At 42.5% G+C, this 13,339-nt stretch overlaps 1 protein-coding gene across 7 annotated transcripts in view; it reads right to left on the bottom strand.

The window, feature by feature from the left end:
- xylb (xylulokinase homolog (H. influenzae)) overlaps positions 1-13,339 on the bottom strand; it is a 255,464-nt gene that overhangs the window by 185,878 nt on the left and 56,247 nt on the right. For all 7 annotated transcript variants that reach the window (XM_069914852.1, XM_069914856.1, XM_069914857.1 and 4 more), the window contains 4 exons: positions 12,155-12,236; positions 10,205-10,245; positions 5,118-5,233; positions 3,839-3,954 (listed from right to left, as the gene is read on the bottom strand). In XM_069914852.1, coding sequence (XP_069770953.1) covers positions 3,839-3,954; positions 5,118-5,233; positions 10,205-10,245; positions 12,155-12,236 — 355 coding nt within the window. The remainder of the gene's footprint in view (positions 1-3,838; positions 3,955-5,117; positions 5,234-10,204; positions 10,246-12,154; positions 12,237-13,339) is intronic.

Here is a 13,339-nt window from a genome sequence, read left to right as displayed (position 1 = left end):
CCCAGGTGAATCACCTCAGTTCACCCCTGCTGAGCCCCTGCACTTGGCTTCAAGTTTGCCACAGCAAACAGCAGGGCCCACAATGACCCTTAAGATTGCACCCCCCCCCCATCAGTTTTGACTCCAGAACTATAAAGGACCATGTGCCCCTTTGTTTTGCCTCTTTGGACTCCTCGTGGCATGTAAGTATCACCTTCTGTACTGGGTTGGGATGAGTCTCGAGGCCCGGTAGCAGAGCCGTGTCCGTACCGGTCAAGTGGTGGGGGCACATAATATCACCTTGATCTGACCGTTGAGTGTGTATGCTTTTGTAACTTCCCCAGTTTCTGTCGGCTTTCCCCTCGTCATCCAAAAGTGTATATTTACCCCCTGCGTATTGTGTAAGTATAGAAGTTTGCTTGACATATCAACCCTGTTGTCTCAATTCCATCCCTGAAATAAATGTGTGCTTTGTACCTGCACTTTGGTCTGGTTCTTAACCTGTGGGACCTACATGAACTCGAATAACAAGGTGCCAATTTTAAACATTTATATTTTTTACCTATTTATTTTCTGCAATTTTTTGGTCAATTGCTTGAGGTTGCTGGTTGCTTCAATTCCAGATAATGAGGATTTTATTGTACTAAAACTGGAAAATTGATAATGAAAGGATAGATAAATAAATAAATATACTCAGTTTTGTTTAGTGGAGGAAAAAGTGACATTTCAGTAGTACACAGATCTTTTGTTGGCCCCTGATAATTTATAGATAGGGTTAAGGTAGTATGGGGAGATTCAAAAGCCTGATAGCTGTGGGATAAAAACTGTTCTTGAACCTGGAGGTGCTGGACTTCAGGCTTCTATATCGACTCTCTGAAGTGAACAATGAGAAGAGATTGAGACCAGGGTGGTGGGGGTTCTTTATGATGTAGGTTACCCTATTGAGACAGCATCTCACATAGACGTTTTGAAAGGACAGGTCAGTGAAGGACTTGGCTAGGTTTGTCACTTTCTGCAGCCTTCAGTGTTCCTGGGCATAGAACATTACAGCACAGAAAAACAGGTAATTCGACCTTTCTGGTCTGTGCCGACCAATAATACTAGCTAGTCCCACTCACCTACTCTCATTCCATAACCCTCCAGACCTATCCTATCCACGTATTTATCCAATTTATTTTTAAAATTCAAGATTAAATCTGAATTTACTACATCAGATGGCAGCTCATTCCACATCCTACCACTCTGAGTGAAAAACTTTCCCCTTATGTTCCCCTTAAACCTTTCCCCTTTCAGCCTAAAGCTATGACCTCTTGTATTTATCTCCCCCAATCTAAGTGGAAACATCCTACTCACATCTACTCTGTCTATACCCTTCATAATCTTATAAACCTCTATCAAGTCTCCCATCATCCTTCTTTGTTCCAAGGAATATAGTCCTAACCTGTTTAATCTTTCCCAGTATCCCAACTCCTGAAGACCCAGCAACATCTTAGTAAATCTTCTCTGCACTCTTTCAGTCTTATTGCTATCTTTCCTGGGCAATCAGAACTACACACAATACTCTAAGAGTGGCCTCACCAATGACTTGAGTAATTTCAATACAACATCCCAAATTCTATACTCAATACTTTGATTTATAAATGCTAAGATGCCAAAAAAAAACTCTCTTTACAAACCTGTCCATAAGTGACGCCACCTTCAGGGAACAATGTATTCCCAGATCTCTTTGCTCCTTCTCACTCCTCAGTGCCCGACCATTTACTGTGTATGTCCTACCCTGATTCACATTTATCTGCATTAAATTCCATCAGCCATTTACTGGCCCAATTTCCCAGCTGGTCCAGATCCCTCTGCAAGCTTTGAAAAAAATTCCTCACATTCCACGATGCCTCCTATCTTTGTGTCATCAGCAAATTTGCTGATTCAATTCACCACATTATCATCTAGGTCATTTATATAGATAACAAACAATAATGGTCTCAACACAGATCCCTGAGGCACACCACTCGACACGGGCCTCCAGTTTGAGAAGCAAACATCCATCACCAAGCTAATTTCGAATCCAGTTTGCAACCTCTCTATGTATACCTTGTGTCCTAACCTTCTGAACCAACCTCTTGTGGAACCTTGTGAAAGGCCTTACTGAAGTCCATAAAGACAACATCCACAGCCTTTCACTCATCAACCTTCCTGGTAACTTCCTCAAAACACTCTACAAGATTTGTTAAACATGATCTACCACACACAAATCCATGCTGACTGTCCTTAATCAGCTGACAATGGTCCAAATAACTCTATACCCTATCTCTCAGAATTCCTACATACTACTGACATCAGGCTGACTGGCCTATAATTGCCTGGTTTACTCTTGGAACCCTTATTAAATAGTGGGACAACATGAGGCACCCTCCAATCCTCCAGGACCTTCCCCGTGATTAAGGACATCTTGAATATATCCGCCAAAGGCCCTGCATTTTCACCACGCCTCCCTCAAGGTGCGGGGAAATATCATATCCAGTCCAGGGAATTTGTCTACCTTTATTCATTATAAAGCACCAAGCATCTCCTTCTCCTTAAACTCCATATGTTCCACGACTCTTCTATCCTTATTCACCATGCCACTTTCCTGTGTAAATACTGTTGCAAAAACGTTGTTTAAGATCTTCCCCCATTTGCGAGGTTCCACACCTAGTTGACCGCTCTGATTTTCTAGGAGTCCAACTTTGTCCCTTACTATCCTTTTACTTTTAATATACTTGTAGAAACCCTTTGGAATGTCCTTCAAATTATCTGCCAAAGCACTTTCATGTCTTCTTTTTGCCTTCATAATTCAGCATTCTCTTAGATTTTCTATACTCTCCATGTAGCTCATTTCCTCCCTGTTGTCTATACCACCTATATAGCCCCCTCCTTTTCTTAACCAGCTCTCCAATATCCCTGAAAACCAAGGTTCACTATGTCTGTTAACTTTGCCCTTATTCCCACTCAAAATTTCATCCTTGAAGGCCTTCCACCTGCTGGATGCATCTTTGCCAGAAAATAACTTATTCCAATTGACTGTCCCAAGATCCTTCCTCATATCCTCAAAATTGGTCTTTCTCTTATTCAGAACCTCAACTCGAAGCTCAGACCTATTCTTCTCCATAATTAACTTGAAACTAATGATATTATGGTCACTGGACCAAAAATGCTCGCCTACACATACTTCTGCCACCTGACTGACAGTGATCTCCCCCTTTATTAATCACTACCTCTTAACTCAATTGCTTTCTCGTCCTAATCAATTGTCTCAATTGAAAACACCCCTAGTCAACTAATCTCTCAATACCTCCTCACAATTAAAGTAAATGGGGAGGAGCTTACCTTTTTAAACCTGGCACCTGAACCCTGCTGACATCACTCGCGCCTGCACAGTCTGCCTTCTCTCCTCCCCAAGCTCAAAGCCTACAAGTTAAAACTACAATAAAAATGGCTGCCCCGCTAACCCTACCCTGGATCCACTCACTGCCTCTTTACACAGCACTTGAATTTCCAAATCAGGAAGTGATGCAATCAGTCAGAGAACTTTCCACAGTATGTCTGTAGAAGTTTGGTAGACTATTTAATGACATGTCGAGTCTCCTCAGATTTCTTAGAAAGTACAGCATTGGTGTGCCTTTATCTCATCCGCTCAGTTTCACAGCTCTCTCAGGCCTCCACACAATCCACCCAATTGTCCAGAGCAGAGCATGATGAAGGATTTCTTTCCTCAATCCACAGCTTGCTCTGAATACTCTAAGAACACATAATTGGCAGTCTGCAGTTCCTTAATAAAATAAAAACTAGTTCATGAAAGCATAATTAATGAAAATTACTTTACCTAAATTTCCATCATTTCCAGGAGACGTGGCTTTCATTGCCTTTGTAAAGCCATCCCATGATACAGAACCACTCTCATCACGGATCCTCTCTCTTGTCAAGGAGCCATTCTTAAAACTGGAGAAACGGCATAGTTAGGTGAAGATCCAACTTCTGCACATGTGTTAGACAACATAAAAGATTTCATTTGACTTCATGTCTGTTTGGTAGAATCTTCAATCTACCACATAATATGTATGATCATCTATCCTTGTAATGGGATGACGTGAATATTACCTCATAGGTACACACACGCTTGCAAGTGTGATGGAAGGAAGTCTAATAGAACCCACGTCGGCTGAACATGACAATGTACAAATGCTGAAATCTCTGCTTGCTCCCTCAACAAACCGTAACTATAAACTAAACTATCATGAGGAGAAAATATATAAAAGGATAACTGAACATTCAGTTATAGTTAGTGCAAAAAAATTGTGATATTATAATAGCACAAAAAGAACTTTATTATTACTTTGTCTTTGGTGGTCCTGGGGTAGTGTTATACCTGGAGTAATTGACCACCGCCAGTGGGCTGATATCGCCTCAAACCGTGCATCTTGGCGCCTCACAGTTTGGCGGGCAGCAACCTCCTTTGAAGAAGACCGCAGAGCCCACCTCACTGACAAAAGGCAAAGGAGGAAAAACCCAACACCCAACCCCAACCCACCAATTTTCCCCTGCAGCCGCTGCAACCGTGTCTGCCTGTCCCGCATCGGACTTGTCAGCCACAAACGAGCCTGCAGCTGACGTGGACTTTTACCCCCTCCATAAATCTTCGTCCGCGAAGCCAAGCCAAAGAAAGAAGAAAGAAAATAGAGGAGTAGTATTAACCACAAATGAAGTTATGTCATCCATATTAAGTTTGTTGTGGTATCTTATAGCCACATTTTGCTTTATACCAACAGGATGCGTATCACTCAAAACCAAATAAACATCCCTTAGAAATTAAAGTGAGTGATTACAAAAGGTAATGCTTTATTACATTCCTGACAATAGCTTCTATAAAAACGAATCTCCCAGACAAAAATGAAATAGGTTTTCGTATTTAGCTTCTTTCAGATCCCTTAACTCCCAATATCAGAAATAAGGATAAGAACACGACAAAAAGAAGCAGGAGTTGGTTACCTGACCTTAAGAGCTTGCTTTGTCATTCAATAAGATCACTGCTAATCTCATGAACTATGTCCCATTTACTTACCTATTCCCCATAACCCTTAATTCCCCAATATTTCAAAATTTACCAAATGAGTGCCATGTAGGCATTGCTTTTAACTGGGTTGCAGAAGATATGTCCTTGCAGCGTAGGCCTTGGGTCCTCAATCCAGAGAAAGACTGTATCGCTTGTTCCAAGACTTACCTAGAAAATACAATAAAGACATTCATTTGAGCAAATGTAAACTCATAAAGACAGAATATACAGGGCAGATACTTGCTCTGTCACATTCAGAACCATAGAACAAAGAAACGTCTCCATCTAGTCCATGCAAAATTATTATTTTGTCAAGTCTCATCAATATTCACCCTGACAATATCCCTCTCATACGTATCCATCCAATCTTCTCAAGTTTTGAAATTGAACCTGGATCCACCACTTCTACTGGCAGCTCATTCCACACTTTCACCACCCTCTAAGTGAAGAAGTTCCCTCAATGTACCGTTAAATATTTCACTTTTCACTCTTAACTCACGTCCTCCATTTTCTGTCTCACCCAATCTCTAGAAAAAGATTGCATTTACCCAATCAATATTTCTCAAACTTTTGTATACTTCTATCAAATCTCTTCTCACTCTCTGACACTCCAGCGAATAAAGTCCTAACCTGTTTAATAACCTTTCTCCATAACTTAGTGCCGAATCCCAGGGACATCCTTGTAAATTTTCTCTGCGCTCTTTCAATCTTTCCTGTAGGAAGGAGACCAAACTACACAAAATACTCCAAATTTGGCCTCACCAATGTCTTACACAACATCAACATCCTAACTCCTATTCTCAAAATCTTTATGAAAGTCAATGAGCCAAAATCTCTATCTACTTGTGATGGCATTTTCAAGGAATTGTGTATCTGTATTCCCAAATCCCTCTGTTCTACCGCATTCTGCAGTGATCTACCATTTACTGACTTGTCCTCCCAAAGTGAAATACCTCACACCTGTCAACATTAAATTCCGTCTGGCTTTTTGCAGCTTGTCCAGATTCCATTGCAAGTTTTGAAAGCCTTCCTCACTTGTCCAAATTTTTGTGTCATCTACAAACATGCTGATCCAATTTACCACATTATTATGCAGATCATTGATATCGATGACAAACAACAATGTTGACTCAGCACTGATCCCTGAGGCACTCCATAGTCACAGGTCTTCAGTCAGAGGGGCAATCATCTACTACCACTCTCTGGCTTTTCCTGCAGTCAATATCTAATCCAATCTATTATCTCATCCTGAATCTTTGGCTTGGCTTCGCGGACGAAGATTTATGGAGGGGGTAAAAAGTCCACGTCAGCTGCAGGCTCGTTTGTGGCTGACCAGTCCGATGCGGGACAGGCAGACACGATTGCAGCGGTTGCAAGGGAAAATTGGTTGGTTGGGGTTGGGTGTTGGGTTTTTCCTCCTTTGCCTTTTGTCAGTGAGGTGGGCTCTGCGGTCTTCTTCAAAGGAGGCTGCTGCCCGCCAAACTGTGAGGCGCCAAGATGCACGGTTTGAGGCGTTATCAGCCCACTGGCGGTGGTCAATGTGGCAGGCACCAAGAGATTTCTTTAGGCAGTCCTTGTACCTTTTCTTTGGTGCACCTCTGTCACGGTGGCCAGTGGAGAGCTCGCCATATAATACGATCTTGGGAAGGCGATGGTCCTCCATTCTGGAGACGTGACCCATCCAGCGCAGCTGGATCTTCAGCAGCGTGGACTCGATGCTGTCGACCTCTGCCATCTCGAGTACCTCGACGTTAGGGGTGTGAGCGCTCCAATGGATGTTGAGGATGGAGCGGAGACAACGCTGGTGGAAGCGTTCTAGGAGCCGTAGGTGGTGCCGGTAGAGGACCCATGATTCGGAGCCGAACAGGAGTGTGGGTATGACAACGGCTCTGTATACGCTTATCTTTGTGAGGTTTTTCAGTTGGTTGTTTTTCCAGACTCTTTTGTGTAGTCTTCCAAAGGCGCTATTTGCCTTGGCGAGTCTGTTGTCTATCTCATTGTCGATCCTTGCATCTGATGAAATGGTGCAGCCGAGATAGGTAAACTGGTTGACCGTTTTGAGTTTTGTGTGCCCGATGGAGATGTGGGGGGGCTGGTAGTCATGGTGGGGAGCTGGCTGATGGAGGACCTCAGTTTTCTTCAGGCTGACTTCCAGGCCAAACATTTTGGCAGTTTCCGCAAAGCAGGACGTCAAGCGCTGAAGAGCTGGCTCTGAATGGGCAACTAAAGCGGCATCATCTGCAAAGAGTAGTTCACGGACAAGTTTCTCTTGTGTCTTGGTGTGAGCTTGCAGGCGCCTCAGATTGAAGAGACTGCCATCCGTGCGGTACCGGATGTAAACAGCGTCTTCATTGTTGGGGTCTTTCATGGCTTGGTTCAGCATCATGCTGAAGAAGATTGAAAAGAGGGTTGGTGCGAGAACACAGCCTTGCTTCACGCCATTGTTAATGGAGAAGGGTTCAGAGAGCTCATTGCTGTATCTGACCCGACCTTGTTGGTTTTCGTGCAGTTGGATAATACCATGCGACTAACCTCCCATGTGGGTCCTTTTCAAAGGCCATACACACAGCATCCACTCCCTTTCATCCTTCAACTTTCCTGGTAACCTCCCTGAATAATTCTATAAGATTGGTTAGACGTGACCTACCATGCACAACTATTCCTAATCAATCCCTGTCTGTCCAAGTACTTGCAATCTCTTAGGACACCTTGAAATAATTTAGTCACTACTGAACATCTGGCTCACCAGCATATTTCCTAGATCATTATTAGAGCCTTTCTTAAACAATGGGACAACATTAGTCATCCTCCAGCACCTCATTCATGGATAAGGATGTTTTAAATACCTCCGCAAGAACTTTGCTAGAGGGTTGAGGGGTCACCTGGACACTTTCCAAGAGTACTATGGAAAGTATACAGGCTGGTTACAACACAGTCTGGTTTGGTCATTTGAGCAACCCGGATCGTAGAAGGCTACAGAAAGTGCCAAACATAGCCAAGGTCACCATGGCCATGCCCAATATTCACAACCTTTTATGTGGGTAAGGAAACAGGTCTGCTGTAAATATAATGGCCACTGACAGAATAAGAATAGAATTTCTATCTAGAACACCACATTAAGAGCCTCACAAGGCGTCAACAGTTTAAGAAGTACACTGTCTAACTCTAACACCAACTAGAATTAGGCAACAAATGTAACCTTATTAAACCTTACCACCTCTTGGTCAGAAAATGCTTTAGCAACATTATGGATCAACATATTCTGGTTTCATTCCCGAGAAAGCCTATTCTAGATATTTTACCCTTCCTTTTCTAAGCATCAATTCAAATTAACTCCAGCTAGTGTTGTCACTTTCTACTCTTCTGGATAAGATATAGGGTTTGTAATATTTTGGATTCTCTGCTTTCTCAAAGTAACAGGACAAGTGGACAGGGTGATAAAGATGGCAATACACTTGCTTGCCTCTACTAGTTGAGACATTGAATACAAAAGTTGGGAAGTCATATTGCAGTTAAATAAAACTTTGATTAGGCCACATCTTGAGCATTAAAATTTCCTTTTATTTCACATAATAATACATGATATCCATCAACTTTTGTCAGTAGTAAAGCAAAAAGGTGCCATGATCATTGCCTGACACTCCTAACAATAGGAGAAAGAGAAGCAAAAGAGAGTACCTTCAGAGATACTGAGTTTCCATGGATTTTCCTCCAGCGCTCCAGAAGCATCTGCAGTCTCACAGACTTCATTTCAAACCATCGGAAACCCAAGTTCAAGATCCAAACCTCCATTACAATCTGGAAGCCCTCAGCACCCGAGGCCCTTCAGAAGCTCTCCTTGCTCTCAGAGCCACTTGAATCCCAGTTCCAATACCTGGCTCATAGTCTCCAGCAGCCTGTGTGGGTCCTTCGACTGCATGTCCTCAGTAGCCTGTGTGAGACCTTCAGCCACTGAGCCTCTTGCTGACCCACCACCATGGCCACTAGGATCATCTCCTATGCTTCTCCCTCTCAACAGGACAGTGGCAATATTTTGAGAGCCAAGGTAAGGGGAGGCCAATTCAGTGGGGCAGGAGCACATGGACACAATAGGTCTGCTGGGACAATTGAGTTTGTGGATCTTGGATAGGAGGGAGAAACAGGTGTAACAGGGATGGGAAATAAATACGGTTGGAGGCCGTGCCAGAGAGGTAACTGCAAGTGATGAGTTCAGAAATGGTGCACGATACAGTGGTTTGATGAGTTTCGGTGGAGTCGTGTTGGAAGGGGAAGTAAGAGGAAGTGTTGGAAGTAAGAGGAAGAGTCTGAAAGTTGTCATCTAGCTTCAGCCAGATAAGAGGTCAGTGCACCAGACTACAACAGGGGCACCTTTGTCTACAGGTTTGATCGTGAGATTCGGATTGATGCAGAGAGAACCATTCCAAGGGGGTGACATTGGAATGAGTAAGGAGAGTAGTGAAGTCGATACGGTTGACGTCAAGGCAGCAGTTGGAAATATAAAGTTCCAGAGTAGACAGAAGACCAGAATGAGGTGTTCAGGAGGGGGAAGGTGGTTTAAAGCAGGAGAAAGGGATCTGGAGAGGAGGGGGGGCGGGGGTTGGAAAATCATGGCTGTGGAAGCAAGCATGGAGATGGAGCCGACAGAAGAATAGTTCGGCATCGTGGCACGTGCAGAACTCGTTAAGGTGTGGGTGAAGGGGGATGAAGATGAGGCCTTTACTGAGGACTGACCATTCAATCTCCAAGGAGAGGAAAGGTTGGAGGGTATGATGAAGACCAGGCAGAGGTTAGGGGAGGTGCACTTGGGTGGAGAGGAGGATGGAATGGATCAGGAGGTAGAGTAGGAGGGTCCAAAGGAGGGTGGAGAGGGTTGGGAAAGTCAGAGGATGGAGAGAGAGAGAGAGAGAGAGAGAAAAAGAGAAAAAGAGAAAATAGTGCACAGTATGAAAAGGGCTGAACAAAATGAGCCAATAAATGAAGAGTTACATTATTACCTTCCCTTTCATTTACCATGCATTTTGCAATATTTTATTAGAATATCTATTTTGGTAAAGACCAAAGAGAATTGCTAAAGCAGATCTAACATTTTCCTAACGGTTTTACCTCATTGCCCAGAGTTCTCCAATAAATAATACTCACTGCTATATCTCCCTGCTGAAGTCGCATTCCCGCCAGTGATGCTGCAAGACAGATTGTTGCAATAATATTCAGTATTGCATTTATATTTTTTAAAAATATTTAATATGATCCTTTTTTTTTAAATCATTGCTTAAAACCTCTAATGACACAGATTTTTTTTTTAAAATATAAATGTTGACATTTTTATCCTGGCATTCACAAAATATATTCCAAAGTATCTTTCTTACCTCTTCAAGAACACTTTGGAGTGTCTTACAGCCACTTAAGTACTTCTGGCCCATAAAAACTATCAGCAGGTCAAACAGCGTCAATGGGATCAAAAGGATTGATAACATTGAGTCAGGACCCTTCATCATCACCTGAACTAAACTTGCTGAAGGGTTTCGACCTGAAATGAAAAAAATGCTTTCTCTCCCACAAATGTTGTTTCTCCCATTGGATCCTCCAGCAAATACATTTTTGCTCCAGATTCCAGCATCTGCAGAATTTCACGTGTCTTCAGGTACTTTTGGCCACCGTTTTAACACAGTGTACATTGGTGGTGGAGTGGACTAGTGACACAGAAGGCTAATATGAGACATAATGCCAAATCAAAGTCGTTGATTCTTAAGGACCTTTTGTCCTGAGGGTAGGCAATAAATTCTGCTCTTGCCAGCAAGACCTACATTTCAAAATAATGAACCAACCAACAGGCACACCACAGGCTCCCACAAATAGCAATATAATACACCAGAAGACACTCATTTGTTTGAGTTCAGTTTGTTGAGTGATAACCTTCAATCTGGCTATTCATCCCATAGGATGATAATGGTCCCTTTCAGTCAGTTTGTGGGCTTTGACAGGAGGATACCCCACTCCTCAGAAAGGAACAGTGTGTGCGTGAATGGATTTTAGGTGAGCAGGGGGTTGCACAGGTTCAGACCCACCCACTCAACAACCCCTCCCCGATCCACAGGCATGGTGAGGACCAAGGCAGTTGGGGGAAGTTCTGTTACAGTGAATGGCCAGACCAAGTTTCAATGTAGGGATGCCCTTCAACAAGGTCACAACAGACAGTTCTCCGTTGAAATTGCTTTATGGGGCAAAATTAAAAGTGGAGGGCTTATGCATTTGAAAAGCTACAAATATGGGAAATTTGAACTGGGAAATCAAAATATTATTAATACACATAGATAGTTAGCATCAGGAAGGAGGAAAAGCAATGTGCAAGTTACAATGAGAAGCTGGAGGGACTCAGTCTGTCAGAAAACATCAATGGAGAAAAATAGATGGTCAACTCAGGACCCTTTATTGAATATTCATAAATGCTGCCTGACCCCACCACCTGCAGTTCTTTTGTTTCTCTCATGTGTCTATACCTCTTCAAGCTGGATTCAGAACTCAAGAATGCATTTGATGAACTTAACCTTGCTCTGAAAATGTTGGATGACTGTGAAGTGTTGGCGGGATGTTGTGTTTCAGATGGCATTAGAAATTCAAGTAGAAACAGAAGGAACCAGTGATAAACTTGGAAAGAGCAGACTACATGATTCAACTGTATTAAGAGTTCTTTAAATCTTATTTTATTTTGTCCCGAGGTAAATTTGTATTCATAGATCTGTCATGCTTTATGTGTCTATGATATATAACAAAAAATAGCAACAGAACAAGGCAATATTTTGCAACATGTTCTCTGCAGATCTTCTCTTTACAATCACTCCTCTCTCCTATCTCTCCAAAATAATGCTTCCAACCTTACACCATTCAAACTATTCTTTCACTACAACTTTACTCTGTGCTGCATTTTATTCTGCTGTACTTATGATGGATAGACTTCCTGGATAGTACGCAAAATAAACCTTTTCACTGTACCTCGGTACACGCTGGCATTGTACGCCCTCTGTGTAAACTGTAGACACTGAGGAAGAGAGTGGTTGATATTGGTTCAAAAATAGAAGACTAAAGTCTTACCTGGATTGTCTCCTGTGAAAGCAATCACTTTACACTCAGAACTAAATCCAAACCGTTTCACAAAGTATGGTGATATTGACCCCTACGCAAAAGCAGAAGAATAATTCTTAGAGTACATTGCCATTTGTTGTGCATGCAGCTGGGACAAATAGCCATTAGTTAACCACTCCACAAAGAAAAGGGTGTCTAAAAGTTTTTGTCACAGTTAACAAAAGATACCACGGCAAAGAACAACGCAGATAGTCTTGGCTCAAGCCCACTATCGAAACCTGTGCTATCCTGTGCTGGACTGAAAAGAGAACAACTAAGCTATACCTTCACACCTGAGAAGTGTCTGTGACCAAGCATCAGATCCTGACACTCTGCCCCAGAAAGATCCCAAGAGCCTCTGACAGCTCACCACTGCTGAAGACCTATGAAAGTTTTTAAATGTTTCTGATAGAAAGTGACATTTAACAATGTGAACTTTAAACTTCAAAAGGTTTTAAATTTTCTCTGAACTTTTTTTGTGGATCCAAAATAGCACCAGAGCATGGCTGCTTGTGTATGCAACAAGAAATAGAAAATACTTGGGAGACTGTTGTGAGCAAGGAGTATTGATGTCATTTGATCAAATTAAAAATAAATTTGGGGTTTCACAAAATATGTTCTTCTCCTATCTTTTTTAAGGGATATATTAGACCCAGAACTAATTTTGCCACAGATTACTGGTTTGGAGGTTGTAATTCATGAGGGAATTACAAAGAAACTTGTTTCTAAATTGTACCTTCTACTTCAGGAGGAATCTCCAAAACCAGATTTGAATAAAAGAAAGATGGGAATCAGATTTGGGAATGGAAATTGATCCTTTTTGCTGGACTGATATTTGTTGGGTCAGTATGAGGTATATAATTAATGTTCACAATGAGATAGACAACAGACTCGCCAAGGCAAATAGCGCCTTTGGAAGACTACACAAAAGAGTCTGGAAAAACAACCAACTGAAAAACCTCACAAAGATAAGCGTATACAGAGCCGTTGTCATACCCACACTCCTGTTCGGCTCCGAATCATGGGTCCTCTACCGGCACCACCTACGGCTCCTAGAACGCTTCCACCAGCGTTGTCTCCGCTCCATCCTCAACATCCATTGGAGCGCTCACACCCCTAACGTCGAGGTACTCGAGATGGCAGAGGTCGACAGCA

Source organism: Narcine bancroftii, chromosome 1, assembly GCF_036971445.1.
Source record: "Narcine bancroftii isolate sNarBan1 chromosome 1, sNarBan1.hap1, whole genome shotgun sequence".
Taxonomy (NCBI): domain Eukaryota; kingdom Metazoa; phylum Chordata; class Chondrichthyes; order Torpediniformes; family Narcinidae; genus Narcine; species Narcine bancroftii.
Note: the sequence above shows the minus strand (reverse complement) of the source record. Positions and strands in the feature narration are given on the sequence as shown.